The sequence below is a fragment of the Ptychodera flava genome, chromosome 8, assembly GCF_041260155.1.
Source record: "Ptychodera flava strain L36383 chromosome 8, AS_Pfla_20210202, whole genome shotgun sequence".
Taxonomy (NCBI): domain Eukaryota; kingdom Metazoa; phylum Hemichordata; class Enteropneusta; family Ptychoderidae; genus Ptychodera; species Ptychodera flava.
Genome location: NC_091935.1, coordinates 30857273 through 30876412, shown reverse-complemented (window position 1 = coordinate 30876412; position 19140 = coordinate 30857273). Strand labels below are relative to the sequence as shown.

Here is a 19140-nt window from a genome sequence, read left to right as displayed (position 1 = left end):
GATAGCAAATGCTGAGACTCTCCTTCAAAAATAAAACAACTTGGTTCATCAAATGATTGCACATTACTGCATATGCTGACACTCAACAATTCATGCTTTGCTTCAAGATAGTTGAGCATCATTGGATGGAATCACGTCCACATTGTTTAGTTAACACTCAAAATCAAATGTTGCCCTGAATGGGTAAATGTGCTAATGCTCAGGCACATGGATATTCCCAACACTGAAAGCGAATCAAAAATGGTGGCGACGGTTGAAAAGTTCCTCCTGGAAAACTTGTGTAGTTGTACAAGTTTTTTTGTGTCTGTTTAGGTTTACTGAATGGCCAAATAATTTGTCACACTAGAAACACTTAAAGGATTCGGCATTATAGTGGAAACCGCAAATATATGCAAAGTGACCACAATGGTGATTGATGTACATTGTGTGGCTGTATTCCTCTTGGATTGAACAATGTGTTTGACAATGCTCTTTGAGTAGGGAGACTCCTCTTCATCCTCCATAGAAAGTTCTTACACTCTGATATTAATAGCAATAGATTTTTGAAATGTTGTCAAGGGACACACCTTCAAATTCATCACTAACTAAACATCCCTTCTGTTGGAGACATTGCCTTTGGTGGTTGACAGCAGCCACTTCTAATTCAATTTTTCATAACCCTTTGCCAGTGTAAGGCAACGGAAGAAATGCAGATTGTTGTTTATGGTTTGTTGATGTGCGAGTTGTTTGTCATGGCTATAAGACTATGACATGAGGTAAGACAACAGGCAAGCTGGCAGTGTTGCGGCACCTGATGCTGTATTTTGACATTTTCACGACATAAATGGTAATGTTTGTGACAAGGTCAATAACTTATTTTGAGTTCGGTCTACTGTGACAGATGTCTTCCATAACATCCATATCTTGTAGGCAATCCAGCAGGTCGACTTGGCTAGGGAGAGGATAACATCAGTGTCTGTGGCCCCTAACTGCACCTCCTGTGAAAAGCCACTGCATTTAATTGACAAGGAGTGGACCATTTGATTTTTGGGGATTGGGCAACAATATGTATGGCAACAATTTTTTTTCAAAAGGTTACCTTGACATAATTTTATCATGTCCAGTAGAGTCAAAGCATTTTTTTACAAAACACAAAAGTTGCTGATTGACAAACTATAGTATCACACGCCCAGCACATTAACTTACCCGCAATTCATTTTATTTATACCAATGATGGTTGCCTTTCGTATAACTTTTCCTGCTCCACATAAAAGCAGTAGTGGAAAGCACATGAAAAGTGTTTAATAATGTTCAGTAAAAGTGTGTGTAGATATTTCAGTAAAAAGTTCAAAATATTCATTACCTTTTGCAGGTACCTTCTGAGAATCAAGTTATGACAAACTGAAGGAGTCATTCTCTGAGAAAAACCAGCAAGTAACTTTCTTTTGTCATTTTCATTGGAAAAATTAAATATCCCTTTGTTTTATAAAAGAGGTGCAATAGTCTCCTTACTTTCCATTTTTGTATTGCTATGGACACAATCAGTGGAACATTTACAAAAAGACTTTCCCCTCTCTCAATCAAGCATAATTTTCCAAATTATTTACAATGCAAATAGATAAGAATTATGTGCTTAAATGTCCGTTTTCAGAATTTTTGAAGCTAGTCCGTGAATCTGTCTACACATTGGGGACATTGTCAACTTTCCTGAGGAATTACTAGTGGTACAAATCATAATGAATCATGGGATATCTCCAGTACTGTGTAGCATCACTAAATTTTGGAATGATCAGGACTGATGTTTAGCATGCCAGTGCATCATGCTGGCTTTCCAAAGACATCCTGACACTTATTGATTATTCAATATATACAAATCATGAAAAATGTTACCTCTACCTATCCGCAATTTCCTATAATATTTGTCTTTATTTTTAATTGGTAGTTATAAATCTTCCAAGAAACAGCTTTTGTAGTTCTTCAGTAATTACTTCCTACAGATGTTACATTCAGATACTTGGTAAGTTGTGACAATACTAGCCCTGTTGATTTCAGGATAGCTTCGATATCACCAACATATTCAGCAGAAAGTGCTTATCTGATTTCTTGAACTTTGAACTTGGCTTTCAGCTACCAAGCATTCCAAGAAATTTGCTGTTTTATAAGACGTTAATAGATAATTGTAAAACAAGTTTTTACATGGACAAAGCCGCCTCTCTTTTACCCTTTTTGTGGAGTATAGTGAGCTTTTCTAGGTTTAAAGCTTAGATATTGTATAATACAAAGAAAGAAAGTTTGTAAAGTTGTTTTGAGTTCTACAAAGTTTTGTACAGTGTGTATTTATTCTTCAAATAATTATTCCTTTTGTAAAATTTTTTGGTTAAACAAAAGTTAGCTTTCATGTACAGTTTTACTTAATGGTCATTGGTAAGGATTTATGCATGTTATTGTTCATTCATTGCCTTAAAGGGAAGTGGTCGTCGGATCTGCGCGCGTGTGACTTTCTTGTTTACAAACGATGTATTTCATGCACTATATGTAAATGCATCATGTCAATATAGTTGCAACATTTAAATTTTTACGATGTACATTATGACAAACATGTTTTAACTTTCATCATTCGCCAACTTACCCTAGATACAGTGTTTACATTGGTCGTAGGGGTCCCTAGCAACCTTTGGCCAGTTCCAATGACTGCCTCCCTTTAATAGTTTTCACCACTGTTTAGCATTTACAACATACAAAGTTAGCTTTGTTAAGAGGTGTTTGTATGATACACAGTAGTACATGTACATGTATATGCTATTTGTAACCTGTCAAGGTGTTTTAGGCTTACAGGTCACATATTTTACAATTTCCATCATTATCTAACCAGATATGAACTGAAAATGGTCACGTTTCACTATATATTGCAGTTATGTGTAAATTTAAACTTTTGCCATATGTTTGCTACTTCATTAGCTCCGCTGTCAGCGACGCGGAGCTTATCAAATAGGTTGATTTTCCGTCGTCGTCGTCCATCGTCCGTCGTCGTCGTCGTCGTCCGTCAACAATTGCCTTCTCCTCAGAAACCGCAAGTCCAATTGCTTTGAAATTTTATATGCAGTTCACTTGGGGTGACCACACTTAAGTTTGTTCAAATCGTGGTGAAATTTGCATATTTGTATTTTTGGGGCAATTTTTGGTGTTTTTGGTAAAAAAATCTTCTTCTCTGAAACCGCTTGTCCGATTGCTTTGAAATTTGATATGCAGTTTACTTAGGGTGACTTCAGTCAGATTTGTTCAAATCATGGTGAAATTTGCATATTTGTATTTTTAAGGCAATTTTTGTCATTTTTGGTAAAAAAATCTTTAAAAATCTTCTTCTTCAAAACTACCAGTCAGATAGCTTTGATATTTAGTACATATGTCCCTAGGCATGATCTATTTGAGATTTTTTCAAATTGTAAAGAAATATGCAAATTTGCATTTTTAAGGCAATTTTTGCCATTTTTGGTCAAAAAATGTATTTCTCAAAAAGTACTGGTCTAATAGTTTTGAAATTTGGTATACATGTTTCTATAGATGAACTGAGTAATATATATTGAATTTCTGATGAAATCTGAAATTTTGTATTTTTGGGGCAATTTTTGCCATTTTTGGTCAAAAAATGTGTATTTCCAAAACTATTCATCTGATAGCTTTGAAATTTGGTATACAGGTTCCTACAGATAAACTACATGATATTTATTGAAATTATGATGAAATCTGCAATTTTGTATTTTTGGGGCAATTTTTGCCATTTTTGGTCAAAAAATGTGTATTTCTAAAACTACTCATCTGATATCTTTTCAATTTGGTATACAGGTTTCTACAGATCACCTTAATGATATTTGTTGAAATTATGATGAAATCTGCAATTTTAAATTTTTGGGGCAATTTTTCCCATTTTTGGTCAAAAAATGTATTTCTCAAAAAGTACTGGTCTAACACCTTTGAAATTTGGTATACAGGTTTCTATAGATGAACTAAGTTTGATCTCTTGAAATTACTAGGAAATCTGCAATTTTTATTTTTGGGGGCAATTGTTGCCATTTTTGGTCAGAAAATTTTATTCTCAAAAAACTACTCATCAGATAGCTTTGGTTGACATGTTCTTAGGGATGATCCGATGTGATATATTCAAAGTATGATAAAATCTTCAATTGTGTATTTTTGCAGCTTATTTTAGCCACTTTTTTCTGGCCACTGCATGTTGAGCTATCAAAGATTTCCACCTTCTTCATCAACATGTGTAAAAAATAGTTATTCTCTACATAAACACAGCAGAGCTATATCGGCCGCTAGGTCGCTTGTTGAAAGTGTTATGATCAACATCATGAACAATATTCACCACAGATTAATTCTAAAGGTCATTAAGAATACAAATATGTAATTAATAGCTGAAATAAAAATACTTAATTTCTTTGACTGCTGTCATTGTATCAACACTTTATGTAGCAAGTGTAATGCCTTTGGTCAAGTCATTCAAGCTATATTTGCCAAACTGTGAAAGCTAATTAGATATGCAAATTATAAATTAGCTAACATGAAAATGCGAAATGACTGAAATACTGGTGTACAAACAGTGCTGTGTCAGTGTTGAATGTACAGGGTCTGTTACAGGGTCTGAAAATTTGTCAGATTTCAGGGGTGTATATTTTCAGGTAAATGGACTAATTTTGTCGACAGAAATGAATACAGGCATAATTATGTGCAAATTTAAAAAATATTGACTCTGTTACAGGTCTGCATTCACATTGCTGTTTACAGTCCTGTAAAAATACATGTACAGTGCTGAGACAGGCAGACATTTCGGACCCTGTCACAACTCCATGTCCACAAAACTATATACAGTCCTGTATACAGACCTGTGCATCAGCCCCTGTCACAGCAATGGGACATCTTTGCTGACACAGACCTATGACACAGCATTGTGTCAGGGCCTGTTACAGGGGCAATTTTTTTTGCCGTGAAGAATGAAGTCTAACAAAGCCCTATACTTGAGTTTGCGGCGAATGTTTTCTTCCGCAATGGAACAATTGACCTTGTGACCCTCTGGAACTGTGGTATGATTTTTGACATATTTTATATACTTAAAGTACATGATTCATTCATTTTTTCATTCATACATTTCTTTAATCATTCATTCATTCATTCATTCATTTCTTCAAGGCAGAAACAAGCTCCCTTGTTTCAATTGTACTTGGATCAATCTTACAAAGCTATCTCAGTAAGTTTGTATCATGACATTTGACCAAAGAAAATTTTCCAAAGTTAATTCGTAACGCAATTCTCCATGCGCAATCCTTCAGGTGACTGAGCTCGCAAACCGTATGCAAATTCTTAAATGCTTGTCCTGTAGGTTTTACCATCTCCATCACTACTCTGGTTTCTCTGCATAGAATACACCAAGTCTGAGATGTCCAGCGTCGGACCATTTCAGTTTATTGTCCCAGCTGCTGAGTATGTTCTGGTATTCCTCTACTGAAAAGTCCTGCATAAATAATTGCATGACGTCATCAAGTAATACATCAGGAATTTTTCATCCTTGTGGTTTAACTACCAAAGAGGACTTTGGAATTTATGAAAATGAAAATGCTATGAACTTGAAGAGTTCAGGGTCAATACGCGTACCACTACATTAACATTTTCATAGTTCTATTAACGCTAATTTGCTCCCAAGGGTTTAGTGGTGTACTTGTGTCAAGGACACGGGGTGAACCTCGTGTTAGGTCGAGTAAAAGAAATTGGTTCTCAACCGCACATTTTTAATACAACTGACATACAAAGTTTGTAAAATGTCGCCATAACTTATTATCATGTCATCCCACTGAAGGCAATGAGTTTTCGAACTAAAGACAACAAGCTCTCTCTTGTATTTTTTCGGATGGGCCACTTCGCCGACGTGCGATCAAAAGGCGCCAGAAAACTTTTTTATGCGACACCTGAAGAGCAGCCGACCTGCCCTACGGTAATAATCGGTGCCTGTCCAAGGGTAACTTTTGTTATGGAGAATTACAAACTATCTCTGAGATAGCGTTGAATTTTATTGTAGATTGTCTTGCCTCATTGACTCGTGGAGGCTTTCCAAACATACTTGTAACCTCCATAAATGTAATAATCTCCACAAATGTAATATCAATCACGATTGTAATAAAATCAACCACAAATGTAATAAAACAGTCACCCATTAATGTAACAACCCACAACAACAAATGTAATAAACAAATTAACCATAAATGTAATACAACTCAACCATAAATGTAATAAACTTGAACTTGTATATGTGATCATTTGTTTATCAATGCCCTAAATAAATAATAACTTTAATAAGACGTGTGTAATGTTATTGCATACTTTCGTCGTTTGCCTGAGCAAACGACGACGCAATACACCCGTAAGGTCATGAGAGGGCGTTTCACAGAGTATCAATAAATCTACCTATAAGCTTACTCCCTTTCTACAAAAAGGCTCAAGAGTTCATATTACACGCAGGGCTCGAAATTAACTTTTTACCCTGGTAGTCCACTTGGGCTACCATTTTCTGAAGTTGGTAGCCCAGTGACAATGGCTGGTAGTCCATAAATATTTTAATATAGGGCTATTGTACTCGTCCGAGTGTAAGCCCCAGTTAAGCAACACAAAACAGCAGTAAAACTAGGGGCTTCAACTGGAGAAACCCCATGTTATGTGTCACGAACGCTTAATTTATGCTAATTTATGTACATTTTAACACTTTCTATGACTTTCCAAATCGGCCTACTCATCCAAAGAAATTGTAACTTGACTTAAGAAAAACAGAAAAAAAAAATAATCTCATGATCTTTATGAACTTGCATGCCTTGTTATACCCGAGTTTCTCTATACAGAACGTAGTACATTGATACTGATCGACAACCATAGATACCTAGATAAAAGACAGCGAAACTCAGCCAAGGTTAACTGACACAGTGTTTTATATTGGTATTGCAAATCAAATTGATTACACAATCTCTTGATATAGAAGTGACATTTTTGTGAAATTTCAGCATCAAAACGCCAAAACTTGACACAAGTACGTCTTGTATGCTGCCAATCAACAGCATAGTGTGAACTGGCATGCAAAGACTGCACACGGAAAAGCAACTCAACATTCTGGTATCAAACGCTCTGCATCTTGTGAAAACAACAACATAGCAGTGAAAATTGTAAGCTTTAATAGTCACCAGAAAAAAACTCTTCACAGATAAAAGGATAATTGCTTCAAACAAATGAAACTGCATGTTAACTGCATTTAGCTCGTCAGAAAGTGGCGGACATCGCACGCTAAGTATTTCATGTCCCAGGCTTTGGTAGTCCGTGTGGGCTACCATTTCATGGACTTTGGTAGCCCGAGGGAAAAGTTGGTAGTCTGTGGACGCGGGACTACCGCTAATTTCGAGCCCTGACATGGTTCTGACATGGTCCCTGTATAGCTTACTTTGGCATTGTGGTCTCAGACTGCCTCCGACGTTATATATGAGATTGCTCACCTTAACGAAACTATCTTTCTTTTCTTGCAGCTGTTTCTTCTCTCGCCTGAGAACCTCAATAAGCTGTTTCGTCCTGTCCTCGACCTTGACATTAACGAATCCAGCGGATGAAAGTAACTGCCGAAAACAAAAACAAAAAAAGTCCATTCATTTGTCAAGTGCGCATGTGCCGCCTTATGATGATGATCGATATGATTAAAATCTGATGTTTAGATAACATACGCCATGGAGAGGCGACAAAGACGACGAGAAAGGCAATGGACACGAAGAGGATGAAGAACAGCTACAACCCTTTTCAGAATTAGAGCGCGAAGCCACTGCAGTGAACTGCAATAAAACTGCTCACACTAATTAGTTTCAGCTGTAGCCAGCTGGCAAAGTCGACAACATTGTATGTCCCTGCAGACAGTTTGTCTGGGGAAGTTGAAATAAAAAAGATTTGTACATGGACCAGTGCATGGTAATGTTACATTGTATCTTAATCTTGAACACAGGGTGCCAATCGTAAACTCTCATTTACAACTTGAGCCTCAGACAGAGCTAGTTTTGCCTTTGTACAAGCAGACTTTTTGGTCTTTATCAAGTAGCCTTGTTCAACACCAAAGTGGCCACGGCTACAGCTGAAACTAATTAGTGTAAGCAGTTTTATTGCAGTTCACTGCAGTGGCTTCGCGCTCTAATTCTGAAAAGGGTTGTATCTGTAGATTAGGGTTGACAGGATGAAATGGTGACAGATATACTGTTTCACCTTGGGAAGGGGCGGCCATAGTTGGAAAGGAGAAGATTATGAACAGAGTGCCAAACCATTTGCGACAAAATGAAACAATCACATGCATATGAATTGAAAGTTGAAGGCAGCTTGTTTGAAAGAGTATATATGTTCCATCTTCTTTCTTATCATAGATACGGAGATCGATGAAAGCATGAAGATCCGTATCGTCGTACTAACACCCCTTACCAAGATCGTTTGGCTCCACCCTAATTACCATGTACTTGCCCATTTCCCGTGCAGAGCATAGTACATTGTTATGAGGTTAGGTCTGATCATTGAATATATAAATAACACTGTGGCTAGATAGATCCCTTACTTTCAACAATGATTTTCTCACCTTGCCAAACTTGGCCGTGGTGCATATGGTGTACCCTCTCTGTTTGACATACTCTTTAAAATCTTCAGAATGATCGTCTGGATTACCGCAATAGTAGTCACTGATTAACAGTTTCCCGCCGGGCTTGGTCCATTTCTACAAAGGAGTCCAACAGGTCCGCGTAGGTCAATTTCAACGAGGCTGCTAACATCTACGTTTTCGAAATGGTTTACGTAAAATGTAAAATAACAAATTCTTCTTTGGCAACTAAAGTCTTAATGGCAAAGTTTTCTTCTTTTAATTTAGTGCTCGTCTTAACACAAAGGCAAATGTCGTCCCGATGCCTGCCTGTACCTGTCTGTCCGACCTGTCTGTCTGTCTATGTATGCGGCAGTGACCGTCTTCCGCTTCAAAATCGAAATTGGAGAGCAATTAATTTCATACACAGCAGCATTTGGTAATGATTTGAAGTACCTGGATATTGATGTCTGAAATCCATGATTAGGAGAGCATTGAAGGATGAAGCCAGTTAGTCGCAATTTTACGATATTTCTCATACGTATGTCAACCGATTTTGTTCAAAAGTAATGCAAGGATTATTTTTTCGACACATTAATTCACGTCAGATTTGCTTGTCGATATGATCCAGTGTGGTTACTATGTGAATGATTTCAATTTGTTACCTTTTTCAAATCTAAGTCACCACTCTACCCCGATCAGTTTCTTTCCAAATCGACACAAGGGCAATAACGTATTACGTGATACCTCCTTCTCCCTAACGTGCCAGAATCTTGTGTACATAACTGGTTTCATTTTATTACTTTTCGTGAGAACTTTCTTTGCTTGGCCTAGTGTTATATCGCATCACTTCAACTAAGCATATACACCAAAATTGCGTTCATAAATGGCATCCAAAAGAGTTCCCCCGACTTACCACAAACGAACCAAACAGTGATAGTTTATCCACTACATGGACAATGATATGTGAGCTATAGATGACATCAAAGGCGTCCGCATGGAAATCCCGTCTGGTGACGTCACATACTTCAAATTGCACCTGATCAAGGTGAGAAGAAATTGTGAGCAAGTACTTCACTACTACATTAGGTTCAAAATTACGCCCCCACTCTTTGCATCAGCATCACACCTGACGCTATCATTCTTCGAGACCAGGTTAAAATAGTATGCGCCTCGAAATTGAAAGATCTCAATTTTTGCTCAAAACCTTCAAGTAATCTTTCAACTATCCTCTTCCAAAATAACGAATGAAAATCGGGGGTCAGCATGCAAATTTTGGTACTGGAGAAATCACTCAAGATATACCGATCTCTGAAACTCAAAATGGCCGCCAACCCCGTGTTAACTCTATTGAGAAAAATACAATTTTCGATTTTCGAAAAACTAAGACGGTAAAAAGTTTTCTTAGACCAAGAGTTTTGAAATGAGCCCCCACAAGTGGTAGATAAGAAAAGAATTGTAAAGTCCAAATATCTATCCCCGAGGTGCATACTACCTTAAAACAAACTGCCTTGACATAAAATAACACATAAAGATGCCCAGATCTTGGTTAAGGTTCCGGGAGAAGTATTGGTTATTCCAAATGATGAATTCTGTGGGGCAGGGGAAATCACTTTGATATCCCAAGAAACCATAATATTTTCTAATAGCCCGGAATTGTATTATACAACCATTGTTTACACAGAGATCATGTGAGAACAATTTGAATAACCTTTAAAATCAGTTTCTACCTCATCCCGTACAAACGCAGCAGTGTTCAAAGTCGAAACTTGTGTGATCGAAATTTGTGTCAATTTTGGAAAGTTAATCAGCTTTACTGTCATATGATCCTCATGCAAATAATCTTTACAAAATGCAAATCACAGTATTTACAAATATGTAGGCTTTCAGAAAAAGATATACTTTGGGTCACGAGTTCAGTTGTATGAAAAAACTCATTGTTTGATAGGTGCTACTACTTTTCCTGGAACCTTAAGTCTGGAGAGAAATATGGGTTATTGATGATGAAGCCGTTGATGACGTCATCTCCGGTCCAGCGCCATGAAGATGTGCGGGTGCGCAAAATTTAATATGGAGTCCGGAAACGTGAGAATGCGTTATGTTCTACCTACCTGTGGATTGTCTGTCTTCGCAACAGTCCGTTCCATGGCTATTTCAATCATATTACTTGATAAATCTACTCCTAATACTTCTACACCGTAGGTCTGTTATACATAAAAAATTTAAAAAAAGGTTTTATAATGAAATAAGAATTATTCTATGATGATTATAAAGTTGAATATTCCGCACCTAAATGCGTTCTCATTCCATCAAAGAGCAGTGACTTATGTATATCCTGATGTTTTATAATTTCAAATTGATTGTGTAGGTCGTATTCGACATTGAACAGTTTCCATACGAGACAAATGCAAATTTTGGCTTTAGAGCGAGCGGCAGTTCCACTTCAGTGCAGGATTTAGCCTGATATGACTGTTTGTTAGAGGATTTAAAGCAGACTGATAGATTCACAAACGAAAATGCCAACAATACCTCAGTCATATGGAAAGCTGCGCCACCAATTCCACAACCAACATCGAGAACTTTCTGCCCTGGTTTTAAAGCCAACATCTTGATACATTCCTGTAACAAGTGATAATACGTCAACATTAGCTGGCAATTCACGGTGAACGTATTCATCCGCTATTCAACCCCGAAACATTTTGGATTTGGTAAATCAAATGTGTTCAGAGGATCTAGCATGCTTATCAAATACCTTTTGGGCAAAATTTATGTTACATAGCCGACATTAGGCAAGCTCTTTCTGGCTTGCATTTATCTGGCACCTATTCTAATCAGAATCGAATTTTAAAATTTATTAACGGGCATGTCAATGCAGAACAGCCTTATCTTGTCGGCAAATTAACATTTAACACCTTGCAGGGGCATTCGTAAAAATCTAAAACTCCATTTTGTCATCCCTGCATATTTTAAATGGTATGTATCCTAGTGATATGGATGTCTTCAAGTAAGACATTGGACTGATCGAATTCGCTGGATTTTCACTGCGGTTCTTCGTCTCAGACTGTTTGATAGAAACGTAAGTTATTTGAAAGCTGTCTCTTGACATATTACCGACAACTTTTTAATACTATTTCCTAAACAATCAGTATTATGAGAATTTGTGTAGGAAACACAATATCCTCAGTATTGTTATATGGTGACTAGACTTGGTTCAAGTCGGTGAATTCAAAAAAAAAAAAAATAAAACCATTTATACAAGTTTCGCTTGTGTCTTCTTATTTGGAAATAGGCAGCCCAGGCCAGGTTTTCGTAGCGATTGAACGCTTTACATTTGAGTCTGCGCAGTAGTGAGTTAGTTTCTGTGATTCCGGGAGAAATTCCCCTGTATAGCGTTCACCCCACTCATCGTGGGCACCCCACTCACGCGTTACAAATGAAAACAGAACACAAATCATTGCTTTCACCCCACTCAAAGATTCACAAATCATGGACTAGTACCAAGTCTATATGAAGACCTCCTATGACATATTTTCATGTATCAAGTATAAGATAGTAGTACCCATCAGACAGAGACACGCAAAAAAATGTGTTCCTTGCCTTGGCTCGTTCCAAACCCCCGGGGCTGATGCTTCCTTCGCCAAACATTCTCTCGTACTGAAGGATTGACTTTTTGGCGTATTGTTGGTTGTCAAGGAAGGCTTGGAAAGTGGTATACCCGTGATGGTATTCAGCGATGCGTTTCTTCCGTAGCAACCAGCAGATCTGGGTGCGATTTTGCTTCACCTGTGAAAGGCAAACGGGAATCGAACGTGACTTTTCACGGTGCAATTAAACGTGATGAAATTCGAAAACGATCGACCAAGCACGGCAGCATACATACATACATATCGACAGGAAACCACAACACACATCGACATTCAGTGATCGTGGGCTGGTAGGACCTTTACCTTGACGTATGTCTGCACAGTTTTGCTGAAAATGATTTCGAATCCATGTGATTCGTCGCCATCCTTTCCACAGGGCAGGAACGCACTGTGGAAGAGCGCGTTGTACTGACTTGGAAGTCGATAAAAAGTTGGATTGTCTTCGCCATGGTCAAAGTCACCTTGAAGATATAAAAGACAAAGCAGACATACTTGAAACTTTTCATTGTTTTTTAAAATGAAAATTGGGCATCGCTCTCATTATTTTAACCCCCAAAATAGACAAAAACAAACGGACTACTTCGGCCGCGATCACCGGTTTCGGTACAGCCGACATTTTAACATTTTTGATATACACAAAGGGTGTCGGGATATATTGTGAATAGCAACAGACCCGACCCGTTGTATGGGTCCCATACGCACAGCAACAGGCGGGACGACTCCTCCCTCCCCTTAAAAACAGTAAACTGAAACTAAGTTTAAATTAACTTTTCCTGTAAAATCAATTTATGTTTAATCGTGTGGACAGTGAACTAGTGAATGACAAAGGAACATAGATACCTGCTTTACCAAAACACGATTCTCTGAAAAACACGAAACCGCCTTCCTTGAGCCATTTCAGAGTATTTGTAAACAACTTCAAGACTTCGTCATCACTCAAATACATCATCAACCAGTTTGAAAACACAATGTCATAGCTGAAAGGGACGTAAGGATACAATTGGAATATCAACAATTTTCTCAATTGAAAATTGGAAGCTCAACAAAAATACTAGCTTTTTTACGTGGCTGCTACAGCCTCAAATATGCTTTCAATCAGTGTCTCTTTTGAAACCAAAGCTAAGGTTTGATTCTGTTGTACTATGTCAAATACAATATTCGCCATTCCTACTGACAAACTGTCTTGAAATTCATTGTTGCCTTTATCAAGCTTTTATTGTATCGCCGAACCCCCCACGAACGGAACTTGTATAAACCCGTCTAAAATATTATCACGCCAAAAGTCTTGCCTACACATACGGAAATCTGTACTGAAAAGATCCGTCACTCGAGAGCTCTCTGTACGCTCCAGCCCTAGAGCGACGGGTCTTTCAGTCAAAACAGAAATCGTTTATTGTTACCTTGGTTTGATAAAGCAGCGTGCTTTCTATTGTTTCTTTGCAATCTCTGCTCAGGGAATAATATAAGGCGAGCTAGACGTCGGATGTCCTTATCAAATGATTAGACATGGGACTTTGGTAACACTCAGAATATTGGCTAAGCTGTAGTACAATTCAACGTTATCTTTATTCACAGTCCCTCTACCCACAGTGGACAGTGCTGTGCTTTAGGGTATTTTAACTTTTATTCATCACATATGTATCATCTCATTGATTTTTATCATAAGAGTGATGCAGCCCATTATTCTTAAAGTGTAAGTTTTGACATGGTCTTAATATATTGCAGCGGCAGATGGACTTGAGAAAACCATACCTCTCTTCGGGAAGATCAAGCTTGGTGATGTCAGCTTGGATGAACTCGACATTTTCCAGATGGCTGTTGTTCTGTCTATTTTTTTCGACGAATGTCTCCATGAAGTCTACTGCCGAGACGTGGGCTGCCTTTTCGGCGAATAGTTTCGTCTGCCGTCTGGAGAGGGCGATATAACGATCGTGTCAGTTTTGGAGCACTTTCCATGTTTTGCGAAATTTACACAACATCTACCACCTTGTCAGCTATGATAAGTTTCTAATTTACCAAGACTTGGGTTAAAGATATACAGTCACCTGTAATCTAAATATGTCCATATATGGTCAAAGGGGCGTTCTCGGTATTCAAAATGCCCATGCGAGGGTTAGATTTTCTCTTTCCATGGTAACTGTAGCAAAATTGGACCAGGTGACTATATACCTATACCTTAAGGTGCGACACACCGTTAGTGAACATAAGCCATAGTTTCTTCTATGTATGTACAGTAAAAAGCTTCCTTTAAAGTGAATCTGCCGCAAATTAGTATTCGTACCTGTTATTCTCAAACAAATATTTCTGATTAAACTATCAAGATTTCCCAAGAGCATCAAAGCAACCATTCAGGCAACCGTATGTTGACTCACCCTATACCTGCTCCCAGTTCGAGAATTCTCTTGCCTTCAATGTTTGGTAACATTGACATTATTTCCTTGCTTTCCATTTCAGTCAGAGTCGAGGCTTTTGTGTCATGCATCATTGATTCCACTGTGGCATCTTTGGAGTAAGCGGTCCAGAAGTCCTTCATGTGAGAGCGGACCTCAGTCTCGTCTCCTGTAATTAATAATATTAGGTTTTAAAAGAGAAATGGGTTCATGAGGCAATTTCGTAGATTTATCTGTAAACCAGTGATAATGTGTGAGGAACACAAATCTCAGTGCATTTATATCCCCTTGACCTTCAATCAAGGATGGCATAACATGAAGAAGATCATGTGAAACCCCATAGGACTGTTGTTGTGAGATGATCCGGTATAGTACGTTGGCCAAATCGCGGGTCAATATTTGGCAAATCTTGTAGGAAACTGATTCTATAAATGTTAGCAATATCAACATTTGAGAGAAGGCATACTAAATCGAATATGAACTTGGCTTTCTCAGAAGTTCAAATTCGGTGTCACCACAAACCGTGTCATACATTTAAAGAAATGCAGCTCTAATAAGAGAGTGGTGGACACATGAGTGCTTACTCCTCATGGCAATGGCGGGGTGTGCTTTATTTCATATGTGAGATTGTATTAGAAACTTTTTAAAGTATCATTTATTGACTATATTTATTAAACGACAAACAAACAAACACCATTCTCTATTGACAAATATGAACACAAATGCAATTCTTTATAGGTTCTTTATTGTATATTGAACTAATCATACGTAACAAATAAACAAACAAACATGCATAAACAAACAAACAAACAATGAGCCAGAGTTCCCTGTGATCACACTATTGCTATACGTACCTGTGCATTTATCACCTGCACGTCCATCCGCCATAACTGCAGAGGTCCAAAGTCTGAGGTCTAGCGTTCTGCAAACTCTTCAATGCAAACAGCTGTTCAAGGATAAAATGCCTCTCCCTTACAGAGCCTGGGGTTGGCTATTCAGATAGAAGAGCAAACCGTACCTGATTTTGATCATGGACACGCAATCTTAGATCTTATTCATATGAATGCTCGGTGCATCATTTCTAATAACTGTAATAAGTGACTGTAATAAGTGACTGTAATAAGTGACACCATAATCGTGCATCATGCAAATACAGTTTCAAGTTCTAAGTGTCCGTGTGACCTTAAAAAAAATCTTTCAGCCTCTCGTGTGACACCTCAACAGGGACATGTGCACTACTCAGGTTGCACCTAACAAATGAATCACGAGGTCATCAATAGCGGTGTTTGATATGGCAGTAGCCTTTATAGTACTTTTCATACTATAGGGTATCGACAAATTGCCGTTCTCATTCCCTATGACCATGGTGTTATCTCATCGAAACGGTTTATGCTGTTATTTACAATAGCCGCTTTATGCACAACGGTTGCATTCCTGTTGACAGCATCCCGATTTTCCGCCTCAAAGCTGTAGGTCCGTCTGCTGCTGCTTTGTTCATTAATTCATTAAGTTACTTGTACGTGTAAATTACTTACTGTATAAAGAGCGGGGAGGGGACAAGCTTTGCTCACGGCCACCGACCTGGTCTTCACAGCTCAACAGCCGGTAACCTAACCACACAACTATATGACGGAACGGATGACGTATCACGTACCTTGACACATATATAACCAGATGTGAACTGAATGTGCTCACGTGTTTTACAACAGTTCCATTAATAGAAGTACGCTTCATAGAACAATAAGATATCTGTTATATCACCATATACAGTCAACTTTCGTACAGTACTCTCAGAGTTAAATCACTTATTACAAAAATGTATTTAATATGCAAATAAGCTGTTTATTAACGTGACACTGCTCAATGCTTCATGGGACAATTAGATATCTGTGAGATCAACATTTGTAGCAGGTTTCATTACATTTAATGCTGTAGTTTTAAAGTAATATCACTAATTACAAAAGTTCATCGAATATGCAAATGAACCATCAACTTGACACTTTTCAATGTTTCATAGCGCAATTAGATATTTATCAGATCATTATCTGTAGAGATATCACAAAATTTGGAGCAGTAATTTTAGAGTTGTATACCTAATTACAAAGTTAATTAAATATGTAAAGGAACCCTTAATTAACTTCACACTACTAAATGCTTTACAGCACAGTCAGATATCTGTACGGTCAGTATCTGCAGCAGGTTTCATCACATTTGGTGCATTTATTCTGGAATTATATGACTAATTACAAAACTTCATAAAATATGCAAATGAGCTATTTATTTGCCTGACACTGCTCAATGCTTCTCAGTATAATAAGATATCTACCAGATCAAAATCTGTAGCACGTTTCCTCAAATTATATTACCATGCCCTGTCCATCGCGTTTTAATTGGTCGAGCTGAACCACGTGACTGCCCATAAATACACAGTAATGATTTGTTTTCATGCCCGTGAATATGAATAATATGGTAACTAAACATATTAACTTTACGGCTAAAACGAAAATTGTGATTTGTACAAAGATCATAAGGGAGCCTTCAGTAATTACAGGGGGGGTGGGCCGGGGGAATTTCGCGAACACCTGTACCGTAAAATGTGACCCTCCCCCCAATCCTCCTGTCTAAAATGTGACCCTCCCCCTTGTCCGACATTCTAAAACTTGACCCTCCCCCCCCCACCACTGCGGTATTCTCCCCGGGAATAAATAAAACAGTATCAGCTAATTTACATAACAATTGGTTCAATTGTTATGTTAGGGACAAATTACAGAGGGGAGGGCTGGTGTTTTGGAGGGACAGTCGCAATTTATCACGCAAGAATTTTTCAAGAGATATGGTATTTCATACAGTTTAGGGAGGGTCACCATATTTTGTGCAACTATAAGAAGGCAAGATGTAGCTGATTTAGTGCTTCATCCAAAAATATCAAATCATAATACATGGAGTCTATCAGGCAAATTATTGACAATTTGCCCCCACAAAACATGCTATATCTGTATTTATACATGTTTGATAATGTATTTAAATGTACTTTGCTTGAATAGGGAAGTAAAATGAACATTTGTGTACAAGAAATTGATTTCTGAATTTCATCTAAAAAGTCGATTCACTATACATGGTGTTTATGATGAAATTATGAATAGTTTTTTCCAATACAAAAATAGGTAAATCTTTGCATTTCTGTACTCTTGATTATTGATATTAATTTTCTTGATTAGACTAGAGTGGTTACAAATCTATGGTTGTGTAAGAAATTTGATTTTGGAATTTCACCAAATGTCATTCAATACACTATGCATTGGGGTCTATGATGAAACTATGAATAATTTTTTCAGTACAAAATTAGATAAATCTGTGCATTTATGCATGCTTGATTATTTAGATTATTGTTCTTGATTAGAATACAGTGGTTACAAGTCCATGGTTGTGTAAGAAATTTGATTTTGGAATTTCACTGAAATGTCTATTCACTATGCATTGGGGTCTATGATGAAACTATGAATAATTTTTTTTCAGTACAAAATTAGATAAATCTGTGCATTTATGTATGCTTGATTATTCAGATTATTGTTCTTGATAAGACTAGAATGGTTACAAGTCCATGGTTGTGCAAGAAATTTGATTTTGGAATTTCACCAAAATGTCGATTCACTATGCATTGGGGTCTATGATGAAACTATGAATAATTTTTTTTCAGTACAAAATTAGATAAATCTGTGCATTTATGTATGCTTGATTATTCAGATTATTGTTCTTGATAAGACTAGAATGGTTACAAGTCCATGGTTGTGCAAGAAATTTGATTTTGGAATTTCACCAAAATGTCGATTCACTATGCATTGGGGTCTATGATGAAACTATGAATAATTTTTTTTCAGTACAAAATTAGATAAATCTGTGCATTTATGTATGCTTGATTATTCAGATTATTGTTCTTGATAAGACTAGAATGGTTACAAGTCCATGGTTGTGCAAGAAATTTGATTTTGGAATTTCACCAAAATGTCGATTCACTATGCATTGGGGTCTATGACGAAACTATGAATAATTTTTTTTCAGTACAAAATTAGATAAATCTGTGCATTTATGCATGCTTGATTATTCAGATTATTGTTCTTGATACTGAAGACTAGAATGGTTACAAGTCCATGGTTGTGCAAGAAATTTGATTTTGGAATTTCACCAAAATGTTGATCACTATGCATTGGGGTCTATGACGAAACTATGAATAATTTTTTTCAGTACAAAATTAGATAAATCTGTGCATTTATGCATGCTTGATTATTCAGATTATTGTTCTTGATAAGACTAGAATGGTTACAAGTCCATGGTTGTGCAAGAAATTTGATTTTGCAATTTCACAAAAATGTCGATTCACTATGCATTGGGGTCTATGATGAAACTATGAATAATTTTTTTTCAGTACAAAATTAGATAAATCTGTACATTTATGTATGCTTGATTATTAAGATTATTGTTCTTGATTAGACTA

General features: G+C 37.2%; 1 protein-coding gene across 1 annotated transcript; it reads right to left on the bottom strand.

Moving 5' to 3' along the window:
- Window positions 1-1176: 1176 nt before the first annotated feature.
- On the bottom strand, window positions 1177-16312 carry LOC139139056 (uncharacterized). Its single transcript, XM_070707763.1, has 13 exons — window positions 16184-16312; window positions 15503-15639; window positions 14631-14817; window positions 14011-14166; window positions 13099-13235; window positions 12562-12719; window positions 12212-12397; window positions 11144-11233; window positions 10726-10818; window positions 9531-9653; window positions 8618-8752; window positions 7509-7625; window positions 1177-5491 (listed from the first exon to the last, which is right to left on the bottom strand). Exons 2-13 carry the CDS (start codon window positions 15534-15536, stop codon window positions 5378-5380), a joined length of 1530 nt encoding a protein of 509 aa, XP_070563864.1. The 5' UTR covers window positions 15537-15639; window positions 16184-16312; the 3' UTR covers window positions 1177-5377.
- Window positions 16313-19140: the final 2828 nt, after the last annotated feature.